We start from the raw sequence: 26,556 nt of genomic DNA, 5'->3' as shown, positions 1-26,556 counted from the left end.
CTGGATTGGTACACAGGCTAACTGCCTTCCATTTCTTGAAGACATTTATTTGAATTGTTAAAGCGGCCACTTGAGTGGTCAATATAATTGATAATATGTGGTCACACACGATAACTGACATTTGTTAGTCACACGCGATATCTCAATTGGCCCCAGGGGGGGCGCTGCATCATTGGTGGGGGACGACAGGTTTATTGTTGCCTTGTTAATGCTAAACATTTCAGCCTTTAACTAATCATGTCTTATAGGGGAACCAAACTCTCCATCAAATGTATTCCTTCATCTTTTTTCAAATAGACACTTACAGAGACAGACAGCCTACCCCCATCATGCAGATAACACGTCAATGACAACCTTCCCCTATAACACATGTCAATGACAGCCTTCCCCTATTACACGTCTCAATGACAGCCTTAGCCTATAACACATATCAATCACCGATGCAGAATTCAGAATAGTCAATGCTGGAGGTTGAGAGGGTGTTAGTTACTATTGTAGGTGTATCCCTCCTTGGACGACTCACCACCACATTGATGCCATGGCTGGACTCAGGGATGCATCTGGCCTAAGAGGAAAACAGCAGGGTGACTGCAGCAGCCATAAATATGTTTGTGAGTTAACATAAAATGGCAACTGCCTGCAACACAAGGTATGTTCAATTTTATCACGTTTCGACACATCAAGCAAATCTCTCACAGCCCCTTGTGTACAGCTATAAATTAACAGTATGAAGGAACTGTAATCCAAACAGCAGGCCCACCTTCCATCTCCCACTCAGGTGATATGTGCTGCTGGTTTTGGTGATATGCTCTCCTGATATCATCCAGCAGCAGCATCAGATGATTTAGAGCACTGCAATGACAAGTCACAAGACAACCTTTTTCTTGACTCTGGTGAGTTTATACAGGATGAAATCATTCAGAGAAATAAATCAAAACTACTCGCTACAGTAGCCTATAACCACACTATATAACCTTGAAAATCAAATGTAATGGTAAGTCTGACTGATGATAAGTATTGATGCATGTGAAACAACTGTCTTACAGGGATTGGCAATGATGGGCATGTTTAGAATTGTCCATAGCATCTTCTACAAAATCATGTAAAATATTATAAAATAGATAACATTTTTACAGCATCATTTGTGGAAATGCATGCTGTCAAATAAAATATTGCATTATAATTTTCTTACACACATACAGTACCAGTCAAAAGTTTGGACACACCTACTCATTCAAGGGGGTTTTCTTTATTTTTACTATTTTCTACATTGTAGAATAATAGTGAAGACATCAAAACTATGAAATAACACATATGGAATCATGTAGTAAGCAAAAAAGTGTTAAACAAATCAAAATATATTTTATATTTGAGATTCTTCAAAGTAGCCACCCTTTGCCTTGATGACAGTTTTGCACACTCTTGTCATTCTCTCAACCAGCTTCATGAGGTAGTCACAGGTGTGCCTTGTTAAAAGTTAATTTGTGGAATTGCTTTCCTTCTTAATGCATTTGAGCCAATCACCAAGAAGGAGAGTGATGGAGTGCTGCATCAGCTGACCTGGCCTCCACAATCTCCCAACCTCAAGCCAATTGAGATGGTTTGGGATGAGTTGGACCGCAGAGTGAAGGAAAAGCAGTGAACAAGTGCTCAGCATATGTGGGACTCCTTCAAGACTGTTGGGAAAGCATTCCAGGTGAAGCTGGTTGAGAGAATGCCAAGAGTGTGCAAAGCTATCATCAAGGCAAAGGGTGGCTATTTGAAGAATCTCAAATATAAAATATATTTTCCATATGTGTTATTTCATAGTGTTGATGTCTTCACTATTATTCCACAATGTAGACAATAGTAAAAATAAAGAAAACCCAGTGAATTAGTAGGTGTTGATTAAACAAGTTTACTGGAGAACGGAGACCAAGTAGAGACTTTTGGACAAGGTGGATAATTGTATAATATAAGGCAGTTTATTCAGAGGTAAAGATATCTGAAATCGCGTGCACGGACCCGTTCGTCAACCTCGTAGGGAGATATCTGAGAGCGAGCCCCTAAACATTGTGTGCTGACATTTTATACAATAAAATAAAGTAGGTTGATTCTAGTAGTTCTGATCTTCTGATTGGTCCTGATGAGTTGGTCGAGGTCACCTCCATTGCATTGGCTCTGAGTCGGGTTCTCTGTCTTCAGATGTTCAGCCTAAGAGAAGGGGGTTTTTGTGTGTGTGTGCTTAACAATGATGATGTGTGTGTGTGTGTGTGTGTGCGTGTGTGTATGTGTGTGTGTGTGTGTGTATGTGTGTGTGTCTGTATGTGTGTGTATGTGTGTGTGTGTGTATGTGTGTATGTTTAACAATGATGATGTGTGTGTGTGTGTGTGTGTGTGTATGTGTGTGTGTGTGGGGGGGGGTGTGTGTGTGTATGTCCTCAGAGCAATAACTCGTGAGTTTGGGAGAACTGAGAGACCTATGGCGTGGGTGTTGTCCATAGCCACCTGCTGATAAGGCCGACAAGATAGAAGTCTTTGTGCATTGTATTAAATCCAAAGGCCCAACACAAGATGGGTTATGCACAAGATTTTAGTCAGACCAAGCTATAACATTATATATTTACTATGACATAGGTGTGTCCAAACTTTTGACTGGTACTGTATATATACACATATTTATTTATTTTATTCACTTGAGTCTTTTGTCAGACTAGCTGTGTTTCCATCCAATTGGCGACAGGTTTGTATGCGAATAGGCATAAAAACAATATGCGCATTTTCCCACCAGAGATGTTTCCATCAATTTGACTTATTGGAGTTTAAAGGCTGTGCATGATGACATAGTGCATATAAAAATACATTTTGCGGTTAAATTCCCATGTACCAAATAAAAAAACGAAAGTTAAATGGGTTTCCATCACCTTTAAAACAAAGGAGCATCAAGCTCAACCTTGTACTTTCATCACCCTGTGAAGTTCATCATAATTTATTTTATCTGTAAATTCATTGGCCTAAACTGCATGATTTCCCGAAAAGTCGTAGTGAGAGGACCACACAATCACAAATGTCATCGTGTGACTCCCAAGTTTACTTTGATATGATTTGATTTGATGGTTATTATATCAATATTTGCGCATACAAGCGTTTCCACCGACATTTCTCGCATAATTTATTTTACCGACACAAAAAGATTCCACCTTTTACCGGGAAACGTTCTGTTTCCATCCATCAATCCTCTCATAAAATGTTGTCTCCGACATGTAGCCTATACTTTACTCCATAAAAGGGTTGGATGGAAACCTGGTTACTGACAGCTCTCGAGCGCCAATACACTTTGACAAATTTGTTCGATTAACCAATAGTTTATTACCATGGGCGTGTCCAGACATCCAAACGTTTCCCGGTAATTTAGACGACAGCTAGCAAAAGGTCGGTATCAATATTGAGAAGAAAGTCCTCCAAACGCATGTAAAATCAGCATAAGTTGATGAAAATAAGGTTTGGAGTTCTGTTTGACTAGTAAAGAACGTACGACGCAACGAAATAAGCATTTAAGTTCCTAAAAATGAGTTTACCTCGGCTCCCGTTTTTCCCCCGGTGCATGTGCTTGTAATCAAAAGCAAGCATGCTAGCTAGCTAATGACGCACCTGTTAACATTCATTCGCTTTTGCTAAAATATAAATTGCTAGTTATTGCAATATTGAATTTACCTTTGATGTTGGTGTGAAATGTAACCATCTAGCTAGTAGTTATTAGTCTCATACATTTTAGGGAGAAAATACACAGGCAGGTAGCTAGCTATTCCAACATGGGGTGTATTCGTTATGGAAACCATTTAACATTTTGTAAGTTTGGTGTAAACGGTTTCTGTTGCAAAACGTTTTGCAACAGAATCGGCTTAATGATTACACCCCTTGGCTGCAACCGCTTGCGCGAGCATCAAGATTGACATTGCAACTTTTGCCCTGATGTTAACGATAATTGGCTTGGTGATTGTACTCAACTCAAAGGTGGTTGTCCCTCTGATTGAGTTAGCTACACTCAGCAAGATCCTTCCTGTCTTTTGCCCCATCAATATGTCTATCATAAACGTTTTGATACTAGCAAAGTAGCTTGTTCTTTCATTACGACAAAATACAAATGACATGCCATCTGGAGCCTTCACATGTTTTAGCAAGTTTCCATAAATCCTCTTGCCAATAAGCTTTTTCATTTGCACCTCACAGGCATTGCATGTGAGAGGGGCTAGCTGGAATGGATCCAAAGAAGCCTCGTTTCCCAGGCCTCCCTGGTGCGACCCGCTTGCCTTGGCTGCAGCAGCAGGCATGGGGGCGAGGACTGCGGTCAGATGAGCCAGCAATAGGACGAGCCAGAGGCCTGCTGTTTGCAGCAGATGGGTCTGCTGGCTTAGGACGAGCCAGGGGTTTCACCACCCCTGGTGATACACCGCTTATGCAGTACGGGAGAGGAGTGCCCTTCCCAGTGAGCGAGCCCTCCATTGGCTTTGCCAGGGGGATACCCATGCCTACATCAGAAGATGGTGGACTTAGCCGCGCTAGAGGGCGGCTTCTCTCGACAGCTGAGCCGACAGTAGGTGTGGCAAGAGGGGCACCCCTTCTTGGTTTGGGGCCTCACCCCGGACAAGCCCCTCCAGGTCAACCTGAAGAGATGCCAAGTCTGCAGGCAGAAGAGGAAGTAGTAACCAAGCAGGTTTGTGTTGTGTTCCTTGGGGTTAGTAAAGTCTTTCTCCTAACTTCTACCAAGACCAGGGTTCAAGGTGGTTTCCATTTATGGGACTATTCTATTAGTTCCATTGCACCAGGCAAGCTCAATCAAGGGCAGATGAAGTATTAGAGATTATTTTTTTTAAATACCATTTGAGCTAAGTTTTTTTTTCTCTTATAGCTCTTGTAACGATATTGTAATTGGCAGGTGGACATGCCCACCCAAGGCCAGGGGTCGTCGCTGGTGTCCATGTTCAGAGGCTTGGGGATCGAGCCCTCAAAGACCTGGGGCAGGGGAGCGCCGCCAGTGGGTGAGTAATCTTGAGTTTATGAAACACTAGAGCTGTGTTCGAATACCCCATACTAACATACTGTATACTACATACTTAATGAGTATATACTACATACTATATACTATTAGTTCATTTTAGTATACTGTAAACAAACAGTATTGTTTCAGTTGAGCGTACGAGCGCTTCGCCTGTCTACCGGAAGTTGATGCTGTTGATATGCAACCTCTTGCTAGCTTGTTAGCATAACAAATGACTAGCTAGACATTTTACGATTTCGGGTGTGTTCGTAAATTCAATCTGGAGTGTCAGAGTGCGCTCTGGGCGTTCGTAGATCCAGAGCGTTGTCAGATTGTCCGTTAGTAAATTCAGAGCGTTCAGAGCGCACACTGGACGCTTTGGCGGAGGAGTAGGGTTGATCCGAGTGTTCAACGGCAGTCAAGCACCCAAGCTAACGTTGGCTAGCTACTTCCAGACACAAATGAGAGAACACCTCACTGACCATTTTACTCGCCCTAGCAGAGCTGGTTAGGCTGTTTTCATGTTTTCCAGAGTGTTGGTGACTGTAACTGTTGTTAAGTTGCGTCAATTCAAATCTGGTATTGGAACAAAAGAGGTCAACACGTCTTCTAAAATAGACTAGTATTTTAATTAATGCAAAACACTTCAATGGTAAATATGATGTTCGTATATACGGGTCCACTGAAATACCACGCAGGGCAGACAGAGAACTGGTCCATTTGTTATAAGTTCTTCTTTAAATACTCTTGACAGAGATATTTCCCGCTCCCTGCTGGCCTATCAGAGTAGAGACTGAGCGTGGTTTAGACTTACTCAGCCTATCGTTGGCGCACAGGCTGGTCCCAGCCCCTTGGCGCTTCACTGTTGCCAGGCATTAATTGTTATCTCCACAACTTGTCCCGAGTCAGCAACCTCAGACATCTTTGTAGCAGAACACATGTCCTTGAGCGGTCTAACAAAGAGGCAGTGTGTGTATGTGAGACACAAGTCTGTCTCGGCCTACCCCCTAATAGTTCCTCACAAAAATCACAGCTTGCTATGTTGACCAATCTATATCAGTACAGCACAAACCTATTATGTTTAATCATTAATGTATTCTTTCTAAGCTAGGCATCACATCTAGTTATAAGAAAATAGATCCCCACACTGTGCTGCTGGCAACAATTTAATTATGCTTTTTTTGGCCGACATTTACTGACACCGGCAATATTCAACGGGTGTTGAGCGTTCGTAAATTCATCAGTTATTCTGTGCTCTGGCACACTCAGACGAGCGTGCTATGAAATTGGAGTAGATAGCCAGAATTAACAATGTCCATTGAAACACACAACGACTATACCACTTAGCTAAGAATGTGAATAATCAAGTCAATAAACGTTGGGTAGTTAGTTAGATAGCAGATAGTTAATATACTGTCTGGCAAGTTCGATGTATTAGTAGCCAACTAACGTTAGGTAACTAGGTAACTAGCTAACATACTGCTGTAATGCAATGCAGTTTGTAAGGACAGCGTAGCTAACAAATTGTCAGCCAACGTAATGTAACTTAGTTGAAAAGTCATTACTTTATTACATTGCTCAACATTTTCTTAACATTTGTCATAATTAGTTAAAGCAATGAATTTGTATCTGCTCCAGTCAGACTTCGGCTGCATATTTTCCGCCAGTTTCTTCAAATCTGAAAATGTTATGAAGCCACGCCCATTTTCTGAAGTATTGCATTATGGGCCCTAAAAGCACAGAAATAGGGTCCACTGCTTGTATACTTCATATTTTGGCAAATTTAGTACGACATCCGGGAACTTTTGGCATACTATATCCATACTATGACCAATAAGCATACTATATACTCAATTCACGTCACAAATAGTACAGTTAGTGCAGTTAGTATGAGTATTCGAACACAGCTCAGGTTTGTATTCCAAATGGCACCCCATTCCCTATGTAGTGCACTACTTTTGACCAGGGCCAATAGTATGGGGGCAGATCAAAAGTAGTGCACTACGTAGGGAATAGGTTGCCATTTGGGACACGGCCTAGAGATTAAGGAATACTGGATCAAACTAACTGGGAAGATATCAAGTTTTACCCTCAAGCTCAAATGGCATGGGTTAAGAGTAATGGTTAGCCTTTACATTTAATAAAGTAGAAGATTGGAAATCAATCATATTGATGCACTCTGATTAGGGCTGGGCAATATGGCCTAAAAATCATATCGCACATTTTTTTTTCAAACTTATGGGCGATTCACGAGAGAGAGTTTTAAAAATGTTTTCTCTAAATAAGTGTTGTTGCACAATTAAAGGTCAAATACACTGCCTTTTAAACAGTCAGCAATAATCTGAATTCAGGAAAAATACATTATATATACAAAAGTATGTGGACACCCCTTCAAATTGGTGGATTTGGCTATTTCAGCCACACTTGTTGCTGACAGGCGTATACAATCGAGCACACAGCCGTATAATCTCCATAGAAAAATATTGGCAGTAGAATGGCCTTACTGAAGAGCTCAGTGACTTTCAACGTGGCACCGTCATAGGATTCCACCTTTCCAACAAGTCAGTTTGTCACATTTATATATATACACCTGTTCTGTAACATGCTGTCTAGAACGGGCACGCACACATGTTGATTTTTTCCATCCACACCAGACGCGGTCAGGACACGCAGGTTGACATATCCAAACGAACTCTGAACCAACAATATTAATTTGGGGACAGGTCGAAACGCATGAAACATTCATGGCCATTTAGCTAGCTAGCTTGCTGTTGCTAGCTAATTTGTCCTGGGATATAAACATTGGGTTGTTATTTTACCTGAAATGCACAAGGTCCTCTACTCTGACAATTAATCCACAGATAAAAGGGTAAACCCAGGTAGTTTCTAATAATCTCTCCTCTTTCAGTCTTCTTCTTTGGACTTTATATGGCTGTTGGCAACCAACTTTAAGGCGCATTAACACAACCAACTGGACTGGAGTGTGGACCTCAGTTCATCTTTCAATCACCCACGTGGGTATATGCTCCTAAAAACCAATGAGGAGATGGGAGAGGTGGAACTTGCAGCGTGTCAAGCGTCAAAAATAGAACCAAGTTCTATTTTAGCGCCTGGCTACGCAGACGCTCGTTGGGGCCCGCGAGCAGTTTGGATGAAATGATTGAATAAGATGTATGTGTACATTTATTTTGGTCAGCATGTAAGTGCTGTTATTGTGAAGTGGAAACGTCTAGGAGCAACAATGGCTCAGCCGTCAAGTGGTAGGCCACACAAGCTCACAGAACGGGACCGCTGAGTGCTGAAGCACGTAAAAATCGTCTGTCCTCGGTTGCAACATTCACTACCGATTTCCAAACTGTTTCTGGAAGCAACGTCAGCACAATAACTGTTTGTCGGGAGCTTCATGAAATGGGTTTCCATGGCCGAGCAGCCGCACACAAGCCTAAGATCAACATGCGTAATGCATGAGTGGTGTAAAGCTCGCCGTCATTGGACTCTGGAGCAGTGGAAACGCGTTCTCTGGAGTGATGAATCATACTTCACCATCTGGCAGTCTGACGGACAAATCAGAGTTTGGCGGATGCCAGGAGAACGCTACCTGCCCGAATGCATAGTGCCAACTGTAAAGTTTGGTGGAGGAGGAATAATAGTCTGGGGCTGTTTTTCATGATTCGGGCTAGGCCCCTTAGTTCCACTGAAGGGAAATCTTAACGCTACAGCATACAATGAATACTTTTTGGGATTAATTACAACGCCGACTGCGAGCTAGGCCTAATCGCCCAACATCAGTGCCCAACCTCACTAATGCGCTTGTGGCTGAATGGAAGCAAGTCCCCGCAGCAATGTTCCAACATCTAGTGGAAAGCCTTCCCAGTAGAGTGGAGGCTGTTATAGCAGCAAAGGGGGGACCAACTCCATATTGATGCCCATGATTTTGCGTTTCTATTGGCTTATTTTGGACCCTGCCTGCCTTCCCGCCTTAAGGACAACCACTCCCATTGTTAGGGTGGCGACATGTGCATCTCATCATTATCTACAGATCTCTGGTGTAAATGGGAAGGTGCACACAGCACAGGAGACAAGACCAAAAAGACAACATGAGAACAAGAGGACATAAACACTAATAAAATAGGAATTAGGAATAATGCGCAAAAACATAAACTCTGATGCACTAAAGTTAAACCATTTTTGGTACGCAATAAATAGATTTGCCTTATCCAACATACAGTGCCTTGCAAAAGTATTCATCCCCCTTGGCGTTTTTCCTATTTTGTTGCATTACAACCTGTAATTTAAATGGATTTTTATTTAATGTAATGGACATAAACAAAATAGTCCAAATTGGTGAAGTGAAATGAAAAAATTCAAAAAAATTAATAACGAAAAAGTGGTGCGTACATATGTATTCACCCCCTTTGCTATGAAACTCCTAAATAAGATCTGGTGCAACCAATTACCTTCAGAAGTCACATAATTAGTTTTAAAAAGTCCACCTGTGTGCAATCTAAGTGTCACATGATCTGTCACATGATCTCAGTATATATACACCTGTTCTGAAAGGCCCCAGAGTCTGCAACACCACTAAGCAAGGGGCACCACCAAGCAAGCGGCACCATGAAGACCAAGGAGCTCTCCAAACAGGTCAGGGACAAAGTTGTGGAGAAGTACAGATCAGGGTTGGGTTATAAAAAAATATCAAAAACTTTGATCATCCCACGGAGATCCATTATTAAAAAATTGAAAGAATATGGCACCACAACAAACCTGCCAAGAGAGGGCCGCCCACCAAAACTCACAGACCAGGCAAGGAGGGCATTAATCAGAGAGGCAACAAAGAGACCAAAGATAACCCTGAAGGAGCTGCAAAGGACCACTTTCAGCCGTATACTCCACAGAGCTGGGCTTTACGGAAGAGTGGCCAGAAAAAAGCCATTGCTTAAAGAAATAAATAAGCAAACACGTTTGGTGTTTGCCAAAAGGCATGTGGGAGACTCCACAAACATATGGAAGAAGGTACTCTGGTCAGATGAGACTAAAATTGAGCTTTTTGGCCATCAAGGAAAACGCTATGTTTGGCGCAAACCCAACACCTCTCATCACCCCGAGAACACCATCCCCACAGTGAAGCATGGTGGTGGCAGCGTCATGCTGTGGGGATGTTTTTTATCGTCAGGGACTGGGAAACTGGTCAGAATTGAAGGAATGGTGGATGGCGCTAAATACAGGGAAATTCTTGAGGGAAACAGAGATTTGAGACTGGGACGGAGGTTCACCTTCCAGCAGGACAATGACCCTAAGCATACTGCTAAAGCAACACTCGAGTGGTTTAAGGGGAAACATTTAAATGTCTTGGAATGGCCTAGTCAAAGCCCAGACCTCAATCCAGTTGAGAGTCTGTGGTATGACTTAAAGATTGCTGTACAGCAGCGGAACTCATCCAAATTGAAGGAGCTGGAGCACTTTTGCCTTGAAGAATGGGCAAAAATCCCAGTTGCTAGATGTGCCAAGCTTATAGAGACATACCCCAAGAGACTTGCAGCTGTAATTGCTGCAAAAGGTAGCTCTACAAAGTATTGACTTTGGGGGGGGTGAATAGTTATGCACGCTCAAGTTTTCTGTTTTTTTTGTCTTATTTCTTGTTTGTTTCACAAGAAAAAATATTTTGCATCTTCAAAGTGGTAGGCATGTTGTGTAAATTAAACCCCCAAAAAATCCATTTTAATTCCAGGTTGTAAGGCAACAAAATAGGAAACATGCCACGGGGGGGGGGGGGAATAGTTTCGCAAGCCCCTGTAGCCTCTAAGTTCTAGGCACTCCGTGACCGAATCAAATAGTAATTTTAGCTTTAAAATATTTAGTGAGCTTGCTTGATTTCCTTAAGCTCCAACTGAGTCCTCAGGATGGAGGAGATGGATGAATCCATTAAATCCCCTGGTGTGTTTTTCACTGGTGTTTGGTGCAGGGAGGGGTGCTTTTGGAGCAGAGCTCAAACCACAGACAGCCCCTGTTGGAGCGGTGGCAGTCGCCGGCCCGGGTGGAGATGGATTCCCTGAGGACATGATGGGCCAAGGTAGCAGGTGAGGAGGTGATGAGTTCAAACCCTGCGGCTTAACCTGTGGCTAAAGCAGGCCAATTCCTCCATGTTACTAAGGTCCTTAGGGACCTGGCAGTAATGCTTCTAGAATGCGTTGTTCATGCTGTGCACATACACAGGTACCTCTCGCATATCTCCATTCTCCTCATTTATATGCCCATCTCATTTCAAATTATTATTGAATTATCCATTGTTAATGTGGAGGTAATCAGACTTTTTGGTGTGCATGTGACTGTCATTGTCACAGTTCGTTCATGATAATTCAAAGACAACTAGGCCAGATAATAAAAATATATACTTTTTTCTTTCGAAAAATGGATAAGCAGTAAGATTGATTCGATAACAGAACTTATTATTAATGTTGAATAGCAAATTGCCTTTTTTTTCTCTACATATTATTTAACACACACTTATAGTTGGGAATTACGTGTTTTTTTTTTTTTACTAAGAACTTGTAATGTGTCTGTCTCTGTCTGCAGCTTCCTTGGCCGAGGTGTACCATCTCAGATGGAAGGAATGGGGCAAGCATCGATGCCCCTCTTGGGTACTGGAAGGGGGCCCACTGTGCCCCCTGCTCTCCCTCCTTGCCCTATCCCTTCCCATCCTGTCTCCCCCGATGCCCCTCTTCCCCCTCCAGCCCCACCCAACGAGGCCCACATGACTCCAGGTAGCTCTCCAACCAAGGGAAAAATTAAGATGGAGGCCACCTGGTAAGTACCATCCAAGTACCATTATTTGTGAAACCATGTTATGAAACCGTCTATTATTATGAAGTAAATGATGTTGCTTTAAATGTTACTGTTGTTGAAGGCAGTCAAATGAGGCAGAAATTAATTTATGTCAATTATGAATTGTGTTTTATGACTAACTATTGTTAGGCCTAGTCATTGAAAGGTTATTTCCTCTCCCTTTGCAGTGAAACATTGCACAAGACTGGTACCAAAGGAACACCATTGGCCATAGGCTCGAACCACATCACCATTCGCTGCAGGAACGAGGCAGTCTATCAGTACCATGTCACTTTCATGTAGGTACATGTATTAGGAAAAAAGTGTTACATTCATATTTTACGCAGCATTCCTGGGTAAAATATCTACTCTGGAAATATAATTTGGTCTGTTGAAGAGGAGTAACTTATTACATTTTGTCCCACTTTTCAGTCCCAACGTGGAGTCGATGGGTATGCGATTTGGCATGATGAAGGACCATCGCCCCACCACTGGGGAGGTTGTTGCGTTTGACGGCTCAATTCTCTACCTCCCTGTGAAAATGGAAGAGGTAGGTCACTTTTCTCTGATGTCTGTGACTGTAGATGTGTATTAGTTATGTGCAAATAATTGGCTTATACTTGTAAATACACAATATGGGAATAGCTGCTTACAGAATTGATGAGTGTAGAGTTATAGTAACTGTGTATTTTCACTCAACTAGACCCAACGTTAACGCTCAATACCGATGTGGCACATAGTGCAGCTACACTCCTGTCTTTAGCCATCTTCTCCTCTGTGCCCCCTGTTGTGGTCTAATCTTTCCTCCATACAGGTGGTTCACCTGAAGAGTGAGAGACGAACTGACAACCAGGAGGTTGACATCAAGGTCCAGATGACTAAGATCCTGCCACCCAACTCTGACCTGTGCATCCCCTTCTACAACGTGGTGCTGAGAAGGTAACAGAGCCGTCCGTATTCATTAGGGCAAAACTTAGCCATCATTAGGGCACACCGTAGCAAAATATTTTACAATGGAAAACAATGTTTCTTATTGGACAAGTTCAGGTAGTCCCTCCCTGTTTCAGTCTGGTGGCTTCCATTTTCAATCTAATAAATACACCCTGGTGCTGCAATATGAACCGCTAATTGTCTACCACTAATTGACCTCTTCACTTTAAATTAGGAGAAATTGGGGGTGTTTTTCAACAAAAGGCCTGTGGTCTACCTATGAGGGAAGTTCTCTGTGGGAAGCTGGCCTTAGTGCAGCCATATTGTCAGTCAGTAGCTAATCTCTTCTCATCTATTGTGCTTGCTTGATGGCTTCATGTAAAAACATGCTTTGATGGGCTTCAGTTGTTTTACACACAAAACTAGACTTCTTTTAAAACATTCAATTTCCCTCTAAATCCTGAAGCTTTTTCACTGAAGTAGCGAATTATACACTGAACAAAAACATAAACGCAACATGTAAAGCTGATTAAACAGCATGATCATTACACAGGTGCACCTTGTGCTGGAGACAAAGGCCACTCTAAAATGTGCAGTTTTTATCACAACACAATGCCGCAGATGTCTCAAGTTTTGAGGGAGCGTGCAATTGGCATGCTGACTGCAGGAATGTCCACCAGAGCTGTTGCCAGAGAATGTAATGTTCATTTCTCTACCAGAAGCTGCCTCCAACATCGTTTTAGAGAATTTGGCAGTACGTCCAACCGGCCTCACAACCGCAGACCACTTGTAATGCGTTGTGTGGGCGAGTGGTTTGCTGATGCCAACGTTGTGAACAGATTGCTCCATGGTGGCAGTGGGGTTATGGTATGGGTAGGCATAAGCGAACACCATTGCATTTTATTGATGGCAATTTGAATGCACAGAGATACCGTGACAAAGTCCTGAGGCCCATTGTCGTGCCATTCATCTCCCGCCATCACCTCATGTTTCAGCATGATAATGCACGGCCCCGTGTCGCAAGGATCTGTACACAATTCTTGGAAGCTGGAAATGTCCCAGTTCTTCCATGGCCTGCATACTCACCAGACATGTCACCCATTGAGCATGTTTGTGATGCTCTGGATCGACGTGTACAACAGCGTGTTCCAGTTCCTGCCAATATCCAGCAACTTCACACAGCAATTGAAAAGGAGTGGGACAACATTCCACAGGCCACAATCAACAGCCTGATCAATTGTGTTGCGCTGCATGAGGCAAATGGTGGTCACACCAGATACTGACTGGTTTTCTGATTCACGGCCCTACCTTTTTTTTAAGGTACACTACATAGCCAAAGGTATGTGGACACCTGCTCGTCGAACGTCTCATTCCAAAATCATGGGCATTAATATGGAGCTGGTCCCCCCCTTTGCTGCTATAACAGCCTCCACTCTTCTGGGAAGGCTTTCCACTAGATGTTGGAACATAGGGACTTGTTTCGAGTCAGCCACAAGCATTCGTGAGGTCGGCACTGATGTTGGGCAATTAGGCCTGGCTAGCAGTCGGCGTTCATCCCAAAGGTGTTCGATAAGGTAGAGGTCAGGGCTCTGTGCAGGCCAGTCAAGTTCTTTCACACCGATCTCGACAAACCATTTCTGTATGGACCTCGCTTTGTGCACGGGAGCATTGTCATGCTGAAACAGGAAAGGGCCTTCCCCAAACTGTTGCCACAAGGTTGGAACCACAGAATTGTCTAGAATGTTTGTATGCTGTAGCGTTAAGATTTCCCTTCACTGTAACTAAGGGGACTAGCCCGAACCATGAAAAACAGTCCCAGACCATTATTCCTCCACCAAACTTTACAGTTGACACTACGCATTCGGGCAGGTAGCATTCTCCTGGCATCCGCCAAACCCAGATTCGTCCGTCGAACTGCCAGAGGGTGAAGCGTGATTCATCACTCCAGAGAACGCGTTTCCACTGCTCCAGAGTCCAATGAGAGCTTTACACCATTCCAGCCGCGCGGTGATATTAGGCTTGTGTGCGGCTGCTCGGCCATGGAAACCCATTTCATGAAGCTCCCGACGGAACAGTTCTTGTGCTGACGTTGCTTCCAGAGGCAGTTTGGAACTCGGTAGTGAGTGTTGCAACCGAGGACAGATGTTTTTTACGCGCTTCAGCACTCTGCGGTCCTGTTCTCTGAGCTTGTGTGGCCTACCACTTCTCGGCTGAGCCGTTGTTGCTCCTAGATGTTTACTCTTCACAATAACAGCACTTACAGTTGACCGGGGCAGCTCTAGCAGGGCTGAAATTTGACGAACTGACTTGTTGGAAAGGTGGCATCCTATGACGGTGCCACGTTGAAAGTCAGTGAGCTCCTCAGTAAGGCCATTCTACTGCCAATTGTTGTCTATGGAGATTGCATGGCTATGTAATCGATTTTATGCACCTGCCAGCAACGGGTGTGGCTGAAATAGCCGAATCCACTAATATGAAGGGGTGTCCACATCCTTTTGGCCATGCAGTGTATATGTGATCAAAATATGCATATCTCTTTATTCCCAGTCATGTGAAATCCATAGAATAGGGCCTAATTTATTTATTTCAATTGACTGACTACCTTATATGAACTGTAAGTCACTAAAATCTTTGCATGTTGCGTTTTATATTTTTGTTTAGTATACAAATATGTAACCCCCCCCCCCCCCCCAAAAAAAAAAAGACGTCTTGCTGGCTACACCAAACGTGAACTTTGTCTGGTGCAATGAGACATTAATGTTCTCCCCCTGTGTGTTGTCAAGGGTAATGAAGATCCTGGGACTGAAGCTTGTGGGGCGTAATCATTACGATCCAAAAAGCGCAGTCATACTTGGGAAACATCGGTAAGTAATTAGATTTGCCCTCAGATCGAGAAATTATACTCCAACTGAAATCTCAATGATAATAGCAGCTGACTCAAGCCGCTTGGTTTCTGTCTTCTGTTAACCTAGGCTGCAGGTGTGGCCAGGTTACTCGACGTGCATAAAGCACACTGACGGAGGCCTGTACCTCCAGGTGGATGTGTCCCACAAAGTGCTGCGAAATGACTCTGTCCTCGACTGCATGTGAGATCATTTCAGTGCACCTTACAACACTTAGAACCATGGTTACATTACATCACTGACTAACTTGTGTGATACTCTAAAATATGCATGATAAATCTCTTCTCTTGCCAGCTATTTGTTCACATGGTGTGTATGTCCACATGATGCACTGTCTGCAGTACGTGATGAGTTCATAAACATTTAAACAGGCCATATTTTTACCCCTGGTCATAGACCTATTTACAAATAGCATATTCATTGATACACCATGTATATTTCAACACACATCAATAAGCTTGAATCTGCCTGCTCATAGAGATTTGGACACAGTATGTCTCAACCACTTTAAAACTACCTCAGGGATTTGAGACTGAGGGGTTATGTCTAGGCTAGGGCACTAAAGGGTCACATGCAAGGAAGAAATGGGTTTACATTTTAGTCATTTAGTAGACGCTCTTTTCCAGAGCGACTTAGTGCATTCATCTTAAGATAGCTAGGTGAGACAACCACATATTATAGTAAGTACATTTTTCCTCAAAGTAGTTATCAGCAAAGTCAGTGCTAGTATAAAAAGACAAGTGCGAGTGTTATTCCCTTGTTTTTTGTCTTTTGTTGTTTTTTTTACTTGGAGGTTATAAATGGGCTGACATGCAGGCCATAAATGGGGTGATTTTCAGTCCAAATTGGGGTGATTTGCGGGGCCCTGATTGGTGACCTTTGACTTTTTGACCCCTCTGCCTTCCAGGAACGTGATCTACCAGCAAAGCAGGGAGAGCTTCCAGGATGAGTGCACCAAAGAGCTGATCGGCAGCATTGTCATCACCCGATACAACAACCGCACCTACCGCATCGACGACATTGAGTGGGGCAAGTCCCCCAAAGACACCTTCACCATGGCCAATGGCTCCACGACCACTTTCGTTGAGTACTACAGGTAAGGCTGTGTGGCATCCATTATGCAGAGTTCTACTAGCGTTAGCGCAATAGCATGCTAGCTGTTCCCATAGACTTCCAGTCATTGAGCCAACAACTATCCATTTAAAAGCGCCTCTGCAGAAATATGTATATATAAAGAAAATTACATATTTTTTTGTAGTGGTGGCAACAATTTAGCAGCTGTGTGAATATAGGGGAAACACTTGTGTGTATTTTTACTTTTTTCCTGTAATCTGAACAGCAAAAACTACGGCATCACCATAAAAGAGATGGACCAACCAATGCTTATCCATCGACCCAAAGAGAGGTCCAAGCCTGGGGGAAAGGTAAAACTATTTCTAAGGATATCATGAAATGTAGCTTTATCTTGACATAGTTAACTTTTTGTACTTATTTATTCCATATTCATCTCAAAATAGGATGTTGTCTTTCCTCACACACCCAACTACCCTGAAACAAAATACTTGTCTGTATCCTTGGAACAGAATGACACCTTGTGGCTTGAGTCAGTATTGAGATTAATTTCAACATCTGTTCTACTATCACACATGCTTTATAAGATAGTCCTTTGAGTTTTTATTGCGTTGGATACATTTTCGCCATAAAGATACAATATACATTATATTTAATTTTATGTTTTTGTCTTACAGCAAGTCATAACTGGCGAGATCCTGCTTCTGCCTGAGCTCTCCTTCATGACTGGAGTCCCTGACAAAATGAGAAAGGACTTCCGCGCCATGAAGGTAAAATCATTGTGTCGGCAATGCATTCTCCTCCCTGGGGAGTGTTCTATGACATCCACAGTACATGAAGGCAACACAGTTGTTTTGATAAGGCAGCATTTGATAACAATAGTAACCAGCCAATTTGTTTTATTTCAAAGAAATGAAATCAATTGAATAGGGGGGGGGGGGGGCAAATACTATATGTACCCAGACACGTCACATAGTAACTGGGGGGGAAAGTCATAGAGTAAATCTATTTCTATGGGTATAGTACTGTATAGAATCTGAAAGTGCCGGTTTTACCATCCCAGGACCTGACGATGCACATCAATGTAAGTAGTGAGCAGCACACTCACTCCCTGAAGCAGCTCCTGAAGAACATCAACACCAACCCAGAGGCCCAGACGGAGCTGGCACGCTGGGGCCTGGAGATCAGCCAAGACATCCTGGTGGTGAGCATACACTGCACAATCAAACAGTACATTTCATTTATCTCAGTGACAAATTAGATGTATAGCTAAAGTCGCACATAGAAAGACAAAATTAACATTTATTTATCTGGTGGTGAGTAGGGTGGGGCTATATCCAGATTGTCATACCTTCATACCGTTCCTGTACCATACCGGGGTATTCGGTATTACCGGCAATGTACACAAGGGGTGCTATTTCTTTACAAAAAAATAAGAAAAACAGCACAAATAAAATTAAGTCATCAGGGATCTTGATCCAGGAGGGGATTAGTTGTCTCTGCTGTAACCAAGAAGCTTGATCTGGCATCTAGCAAGTTAGCAAACCAAATGCATAGCTGGAGCCCTGAGCTGGAGATCATTTATTTGGCGCTATTTCAAAATACCCCAGTATACGGTATATATGGTATACTGCCAAAGCCATAGTGGTGATTAGGGTGACCACATGCCCCGGATTATGCGGAACAGTCCCACATTTTGGCCCTTTGTCCGGCTACCAAACAATCATGTCCCGTATTTTATCAACAAATTCAATAACAACAAATTTAGAATTTTTTTTAAATTTGTCCCGTATTTCAGTCCGACATTCCGACCTGACTCTTGCAGTCATGTTGCGCTTATGAAAACATGCACTATATATACAAAAGTATGTGGACACCCCTTCAAATTTGTGATTTCGGCTATTTCAGCTACACCCATTGCTGACAGGTGTATAAAATTGAGCACACAGCCGTGCAATCTCCAAACATTGGCAGTAGAATGGCTTACTGAAGAGCTGTGACTTTCAACGTGGCACCGTCATAGGATGCCACCTTTCCAACAAGTCAGTTCGTCAAATTTCTGCACTACTAGAGCTGCCCCGGTCAACTGTAAGTGCTGTTATTGTGAGGTGGAAACATCTAGTAGCAACAACTGCTCAGCCGCAAGTGGTAGGCCACACAAGCTCACAGAACGGGACCGCCGAGTGCTGAAGTTGCGACACTCACTACCGAGTTCCAAACTGCCTCTGGAAGCAACGTCAGCACAATAGCTGTTAGTCGGGAGCTTCATGAAATAGGTTTCCATGGCCAAGCAGCCGCACACAAGCCTAACATGCTGATCACACTGCCCGCCTCGAGTGCGAGAGCGTTGCAAAATAAATGTACACATACATGTTATTCAATCATTGCACCCACACTGCTCGCGCGTGTCAACGAGCGTCTGCGTAGCCAGGCGCTAAAATAGAACTTGGTTCTATTTGTGACACTTGACGTGCTGCAAGTCCCACCTCTCCCATCTCCTCATTGGTTTTTAGGAGCATATACCCACGTGGGTGATTAAAAGATGAATTGAGGTCCACACTCCAGTCGGTGGTGGTAATGCACCTTAAAGTTGGTTGCCAACCACCATATGAAATCAGAAGAAGAAGCCTGAAGGAGGAGAGATTACTAGAAACAAACTCTGTTTACCCTTTTATCTGTGGATTAATTGTCGGAGTAGAGGATCTTGTACATTTCAGGTAAAATAACAACCCAATGTTTATATCCCAGGACAAATTAGCTAGCAACATCAAGCTAGCTAGCTAAATTGCCATAAATGTTTAATGCTTTTCAACCTGTCCCCAAATTAATATAGTTGGTTCAGAGTTCGTTTTGATATTTCAACCTGCATGTCCTGATTTGCGTCTGGTGTGGATGGACAAACTCAACATGCACGCGAACGGTGTGGTCAGCATGTAAGATCACCATGCGCAATGCCAAGCATCGGCTGGAATGGCGTAAAGCTCGCCACCATTGGACTCTGGAGCAGTGGAAAAGCGTTCTCTGGAGTGATGAATCAAGCTTCACTATCTGGCAGTCCAACGGACGAATCTGGGTTTGACGAATACCTGCCCGAATGCGTAGTGCCAACTGTAAAGTTTGGTGGAGGAGCAATAATGGTCTGGGGCTGTTTTTCATGGATCGGGCTAGGCCCCTTAGTTCCAGTGAAGGGAAATCTTAACGCTACAGCATACAATGACATTCTAGACTTACACTAAATGTAAGTCGCTCTGGATAAGAGCATCTGCTAAATTACTAAAAATGTTAAAAAAAATTGAAGATTCTGTGCTTCCAACTTTGTGGCAACTGTTTGGGGAAGGCCCTTTCCTGTTTCAGCATGACAATGCCCCCGTGCACAAAGCGAGGTCAATACAGAAATTGTTTTTCGAGATTGGTGTGGAAGAACTTGACTGATCTGCACAGAGCCCTGACCTCAACCCCATCGAACACTTTGGGATGAATTGGAACGCCGACTGAGAGCCAGGCCTAATCGCCCAACATCAGTGCCCGACCTCACTAATACGCTTGTGGCTGAATGGAAGCAAGTCCCCGCAGCAATGTTCCAACATCTAGTGGAAAGCCTTCCCAGAAGAGTGGACGCTGTTATAGCAGCAAAGCTGGGACCAACTCCATATTAATGCCCATGATTTTGGAATGAGCTGTTTGACTAGCAGGTGTCCACATACCTTTGGTATGGATTACTTTATCCTATCTCTTTAAGGAACACCTGGGATAGGATAAAGTAATCCTTCTACACCCCCCCCTTACCCCACCCCCCCCAAAAAAATAAAAAATTATAATAATAATTGTAAAGTGGTTATCCCACTGGCTATAAGGTGAATGCACCAATTTGTAAGTCGCTCTGGATAAGAGTGTCTGCTAAATGACGTAAATGTAGTGTATATGACTAGACGTAGGCCAATGTCATAGGCCTATCGTCAACCAATTATATTTCTCAAATCCTTTCGGGCTAAAGTTGGAGAGGACAGTTAGACCTCTTAACTACTTATAAAAACCGTGTTTCTGATGAAGAGCTACAAAAGTAGGTAAATATCCATATTAGACTGAAAGGTATATGGTAATTACGTCAAACTTGTGAGGCTCTCGTACTCATTAGTTGCTCATTCAACATATTTGCTGCTACTTCACTCAATCCCGTTTTTAACTCTTCCTTCCTACCTGTTTTACATTCCCTGAGACCAACCAGAAAGGTTTCCTTGGCCAAATATTCCCAGATTTTGTGGTCTCTCGTTTCTGCATCACCAAATTTTGCGCAGCAAAGGAGTAGAGTAGGTGCACTTCAATTGCTCCTTCAGTGCGCAGACTGCTAAGTGTAGTGACACATTCCGCTACTTCTCACAATGGTGCTTGGTTAGTAAAGTTTAGATCAAAGCTGAATCATTGTCTTGGAAGATCACATAATGATTAATTAGTATTCTACATAACCAAATATAATAGCATAGTATAACGCAGGGCCTAAAATTTACTTTTTGGTCTACCAGCCACTGTGGCAGGTACAGTAGATTTTAAAAAATCTACCAGCCACTCAGATTTTTTACCAGGCAAAATAAAAAAATTCGTAGTTAAGTAATAAAAAAAAACACAAACAGATGACCATGCTGTGTACTATTTCTAAAACAAGAAATGTAAACTCAGCAAAAAAGGAAACATTCTCTCACTGTCAACTGCGTTTATTTTCAGCAAACTTAACGTGTAAATATTTGTATGAAGATTCAACCATAAACTGAACAAGTTCCACAGACATGTGACTAACAGAAATGGAATAAGTCCCTGAACAAAGGGGGGGGTCAAAATCTAAAGTAACAGTCAGTATCTGGTGTGGTCACCAGTTGTATTAAGTACTGCAGTGCATCTCCTCCTCACGGACTGCACCAGATTTGCCAGTTCTTGCTGTGAGATGTTACCCCACTCTTCCACCAAGGCACCTGCAAGTTCCCGGACATTTCTTGGGGGAATGGCCCTCACCCTCCGATCCAACGGGTCCCAGACGTGCTCAATGGGATTGAGATCCGGGCTCTTCGCTGGCCATGGCAGAACACTGACATTCCTGTCTTGCAGGAAATCACGCACAGAACGAGCAGTATGGCTGGTGGCATTGTCATGCTGGAAGGTCATGTCAGGAAGAGCCTGCAGGAAGGGTACCACATGAAGGAGGAGGATGTCTTCCCTGTAACGCACAGCGTTGAGATTGCCTGCAATGACAACAAGCTCAGTCCGATGATGCTGTGACTCACCGCCCCAGACCATGACGGACCCTCCACCTCCAAATCGATCCCGCTCCAGAGTACAGGTGTAACGCTCATTCCTTCGACGATAAACGTGAATCCAACCATCACCCCTGGTGAGACAAAACCGCGACTCAGTGAAGATAACTTTTTGCCAGTCCTGTCTGGTCCAGTGACGGTGGGTTTGTGCCCAGATACGACGTTGTTGCCGGTAATGTCTGGTAAGGACCTGCCTTACAACAGGCCTACAAGCACTCAGTCCAGCCTCTCTCAGCCTATTGCGGACAGTCTGAGCACTGATGGAGGGATGGTGCGTTCCTGGTGTAACTCGGGCAGTTGTTGTTGCTGCCATCCTATACCTGTCCCGCAGGTGTGATGTTCGGATGTACCGATCCTGTGCAGGTGTTGTTACACGTGGTCTGCCACTGCGAGGACGATCAGCTGTCCGTCCTGTCTCCCTGTAGCGTTGTCTTAGGCGTCTCACAGTACGGACATTGCAATTTATTGCCCTGGCCACATCTGCAGTCCTCATGCCTCCTTGCAGCATGCCTACGGCACGTTCATGCGGATAAGCAGGGATCCTGGGCATCTTTCTTTTAGTGTTTTTCAGAGTCAGTAGAAAGGCCTCTTTAGTGTCCTAAGTTTTCATAACTGTGACCTTAATTGCCTACCGTCTGTAAGCTGTTAGTGTCTTAACGACCGTTCCACAGGTGCATGTTCATTAATTGTTTATGGTTCATTGAACAAGCATGGGAAACAGTGTTTAAACCCTTTACAATGAAGATCTGTGAAGTTATTTGGATTTTTACAAATTATCTTTGAAAGACAGGGTCCTGAAAAGGGGACGTTTCTTTTTTTGCTGAGTTTATTAGTAAGAAGTAATGTGGTATAATGCTCAATTTCATTTTTTGTGACCTGAGTCTTTTAATAATCAAAATATCAGAGAAAAAATCTTCAGCTGCCCCTTTAAGGCCTGGAGGTTACCGTGGTAACGGGGCCACTCGAGTCCTATCACGTTTGTTTGTGTGAGATTTGTGATCTGGCTAGGATGTCTCTTCGCTATCAGTTGAAGCAGTAGACTCAAACTAACCTTGTAAAACAACCGAACTTGTGAACAAAACAATGTAAATAGCCAAGAAACACGAGGACAAAGTCTAACTTTGTAGACTGTTGAGTAAAATAGACTGACTTTTATGCCTGTGCCGGTGCCTCCAAAAATGAATCCATCAGCACTTCACTCATTGCGCACATCTCCTATGCCAGGCAGTTTCTGCTCGTGGTGGGATATAGGATTCGTATTTCTTTGTGCAATTAGCAGCTATGAAACAAAAGAGCAGAAATACTTTGAAAACAGGTACTGCAGCATTTTTCTAACCCTAACGCGCACGTGTGCTCATACTTGACTTTTGACTATTTTTATTTGCGAATTTAATGCTCTCACTGTAGAGCCCTGCAAATTGACCACCCGCGAACGTGGCTGGTGAAATAGACATTCTTATCCGCCAATACCTAAACCTACCCACATTTGGCAGGTGGCAGGTATTAATTTTATGCCCTGGTATAACATTACTGTTAAGAAATTAGGTGGTGTTTTTGGTTTATGAGATTTTAGAAAAATGATGTAATGTGGCCAAAACTCAACCGCACGCACCACGAGGTAGAATTTGCTTTGATTGAAACAAAATAAAGGCTATATAGTTTAACACCATCTGCTACACTGACCCGCAAATGTCCCGCAAAATCATCCTGTTTTTGTGCATTTGGGTATTTTAAATGTCGTCACCCTAGTGGTGAGGCTCCACACAGCTCATGACATAATATACAACATGCTCACTCACACATTCTTAAAAAATGGTCAGGTGCTGGGTCGTCGTCAGTGAAATCCATGGAAGGTAAAATGGACAGCAATAGGTCAGTCGTGTGTTTAAATTAAATGCACAGTTAATGATTATGATGCTATGGTTGGGTGTATTGGGCCTGTCCTGTATGCAGAAAACCTCCCAGCACAGCTCCCAGGGGCCACGTTGTAGCTGAGTTTAGCCTTCGAAAAACAACTTAGAAGTAAGAAAAACAAGGCAACCGTAAACATGTCGTCCCCCACAAATGATGCAGCGCCCCCCTTGGGCCAATCAGTGTAATTTAGTAAATGGCGGATCTCTATGGCAAGACCCAAGTTTAGTCAAAATCGGGCCAGTGGTGTCTGCGATTGCGTGGGTTAGCTAGACTCATATCCCTGAGCATGTGTGCCATATTTCATCACACTGAGTCAAACAGATCAAGAGATATAAGCATGTGCCCGTTATAGCACCACAGTGTGGTCTATGAATGTTCTTGCATATGTTGAGTCTTAACAATGTTTGCAGCTTGTGTACCAAATTTAGTTAAAGTACGAATATCCTTCACTGTTGTTCCATCCAGACTACAGGAAGAATTCTGCCCCTGGAGACCATCTGTCTGCAGTCAGCGTCCTTTGTCACCGGAGCTGATGTCAGCTGGTCCAGGGAGGTTATCAGAGATGCTTCCATCAGTTGTGTGAGTCTCAGGGTAAAAGGGTAAAGTACAGCACACTAATGATGTCAGGGGAATGACTAGCTTACCGTAATTTTTGTCTGTACTGCAGTCTGTTTTTGGGTTGATTTAAGGAAATTCAGTCTTCTACGCAGCCACTTAAAACGTGATTTAGTTGAAGAAAAAGAAACGGAGGAAACAAGAAATCAGCCTGGCTCTGGCCAATAATAGTGCATTATATAGGGAATAATGACATTTCAGGCTCACACTTCTCCTCTGGCCCGTTCTGTTTGATTCTCAGATCCCCATGAACTGCTGGGCCATTTTCTACCCGTGGCGCTGTGCCGAGCAGGCCGAGGAGCTAGTGTCCTGCTTTGGGAAGGTGGCCGGACCCATGGGCCTGAGGATGGATCGCCCCATCCGCGTGGAGCTGAGGGACGACCGCACCGAGACCTACGTCAAGAGCATCCACTCCCAGCTCACTAGTGAAGTAGGACATGACACTACCGCCTCTGAGCACCTTAGAACATTTTTTTTGCAAACAATTGTTGTTATTGAATCACAGAAGCTGTATAGGCCATGAAGAGAAATAGAGTACATTTTTCTGAACATTTCCCCAACCTCTGTTTCACCCCAAACCTTTGAGCCTACTTCAAACATTTGACTAGTAAAAATGTGGAGGTTAATTCGTTTCACTAATGTCCCTCAACTTTGTGGTTATTTCTATGATGCTGTGTGAGTTATTCACATCAGTAATACATAAACGCTGGGCGTTAGGAGATTTGTCCTTTCGTTGTAAAGCGCTTTGATGTGGAAAAGTGCTATATAAATCCTATTAATTATGAATCTATTATAATGAGCTTTCTCTTTTTTATCGTGGCCCATTTTTCAGCCCAACGTGCAGTTGGTAGTGTGCATCATGACAGGCAACAGAGACGACCTCTACAGTGCCATCAAGAAGCTGTGCTGCGTCCAGAGTCCCGTGCCCTCTCAGGTTGACTCTGCCACACCTCCAGACAATTCACTATTGATCTTCATTTAGCCAGGATAGTCCACTCCACAACAAACGCACAACATACAGTAAACGTTCAAATAATATGGTTAGGTGCCAGCACTATTTTGCTTAGCCTACACCTCGGCAGTGGTAGAAAAAGTACCAAATTGTCATACTTTTGTAAAAGTAAAGTCACCCAGTAAAATACTACTTGAGTAAAAGTCTAAAATTATTTTGTTTTAAATATACTGAAGTGTCAAAGTAAAAGTATAAATCATTTCAAGTTCCTTATATTGAGAAAACCAGACAGCAATATTTTCTTGTTTTTTAAATTCATGGATAGCCAGGGGCACACTCCAAAACTCAGGTATCATTTACAAACGACACGTGTGTTTGGTGAGTCTGCCAGATCACATGCAGTAGGGTTGACCAGGGATGTTCTCTTAATAAGTGTGTGAATTGGACCATTATCCTGTCCTGCTAAGCATTCAAAATGTAACGAGTACTTCTGGGTGTCAGGGGAAATGTATAGAGTAAAAAGTACATTCTTCAGGAATGTAGTGAAGTAAAAGCAAACTTTGTCAAAAGTTGTATAAATATTAAAGTCGAGATACCCATAAAAAATACTTAAGTAGTACTTTAAAGTATTTTTACTTAAATAGGCCTACTTTACACAACTGCACCAGTTGAGAACAAGTTCTCATTTACAACTGCAACCTGTCCAAGATAAAGCAAAGATCTGTGAATGTTGAAGGTGTAAGGTTCAGGGAAAGAGGCAAGGAACCAAAATTGAGGAAACAGATGTTCAGACAATGTATAGCTTTTGATAAGCACACAAAAGGTTTATCAGCTGCCTAATGCAAAGGTTAATCTAAAATGAAAAATGTTCATCTCTTTGGCTTTGTAGGCCATTAACATCCGGACCATCTCCCAACCCCAAAAGCTGAGGAGCGTTGCCCAGAAAATCCTGCTGCAGATGAACTGCAAACTGGGGGGAGAGCTGTGGACCGTGAACGTCCCTCTGGTTAGTGTTATATTCTTCTCTAC

At 43.1% G+C, this 26,556-nt stretch overlaps 1 protein-coding gene across 1 annotated transcript in view; it reads left to right on the top strand.

Moving 5' to 3' along the window:
• Positions 1–4,237: 4,237 nt before the first annotated feature.
• piwil2 (piwi-like RNA-mediated gene silencing 2) overlaps positions 4,238–26,556 on the top strand; it is a gene marked incomplete at both ends in the record, with an annotated part of 37,425 nt that continues 15,106 nt past the window's right edge. Inside the window, 17 exons of the mRNA XM_084176381.1 lie at positions 4,238–4,693; positions 4,916–5,018; positions 10,980–11,094; positions 11,591–11,821; positions 12,028–12,138; positions 12,272–12,389; positions 12,654–12,778; positions 15,553–15,633; positions 15,742–15,855; positions 16,580–16,768; positions 17,012–17,096; positions 17,421–17,513; positions 17,807–17,947; positions 24,426–24,539; positions 24,817–25,005; positions 25,408–25,509; positions 26,417–26,533. Coding sequence (XP_084032507.1) covers positions 4,238–4,693; positions 4,916–5,018; positions 10,980–11,094; positions 11,591–11,821; positions 12,028–12,138; positions 12,272–12,389; positions 12,654–12,778; positions 15,553–15,633; positions 15,742–15,855; positions 16,580–16,768; positions 17,012–17,096; positions 17,421–17,513; positions 17,807–17,947; positions 24,426–24,539; positions 24,817–25,005; positions 25,408–25,509; positions 26,417–26,533 — 2,484 coding nt within the window. The remainder of the gene's footprint in view (positions 4,694–4,915; positions 5,019–10,979; positions 11,095–11,590; positions 11,822–12,027; positions 12,139–12,271; positions 12,390–12,653; positions 12,779–15,552; positions 15,634–15,741; positions 15,856–16,579; positions 16,769–17,011; positions 17,097–17,420; positions 17,514–17,806; positions 17,948–24,425; positions 24,540–24,816; positions 25,006–25,407; positions 25,510–26,416; positions 26,534–26,556) is intronic.

Source organism: Coregonus lavaretus (genome assembly GCF_964263955.1).
Source record: "Coregonus lavaretus genome assembly, chromosome: 14".
Classification (NCBI taxonomy): Eukaryota; Metazoa; Chordata; class Actinopteri; order Salmoniformes; family Salmonidae; genus Coregonus; species Coregonus lavaretus.
This window is presented reverse-complemented; position numbering and strand designations above follow the sequence as displayed.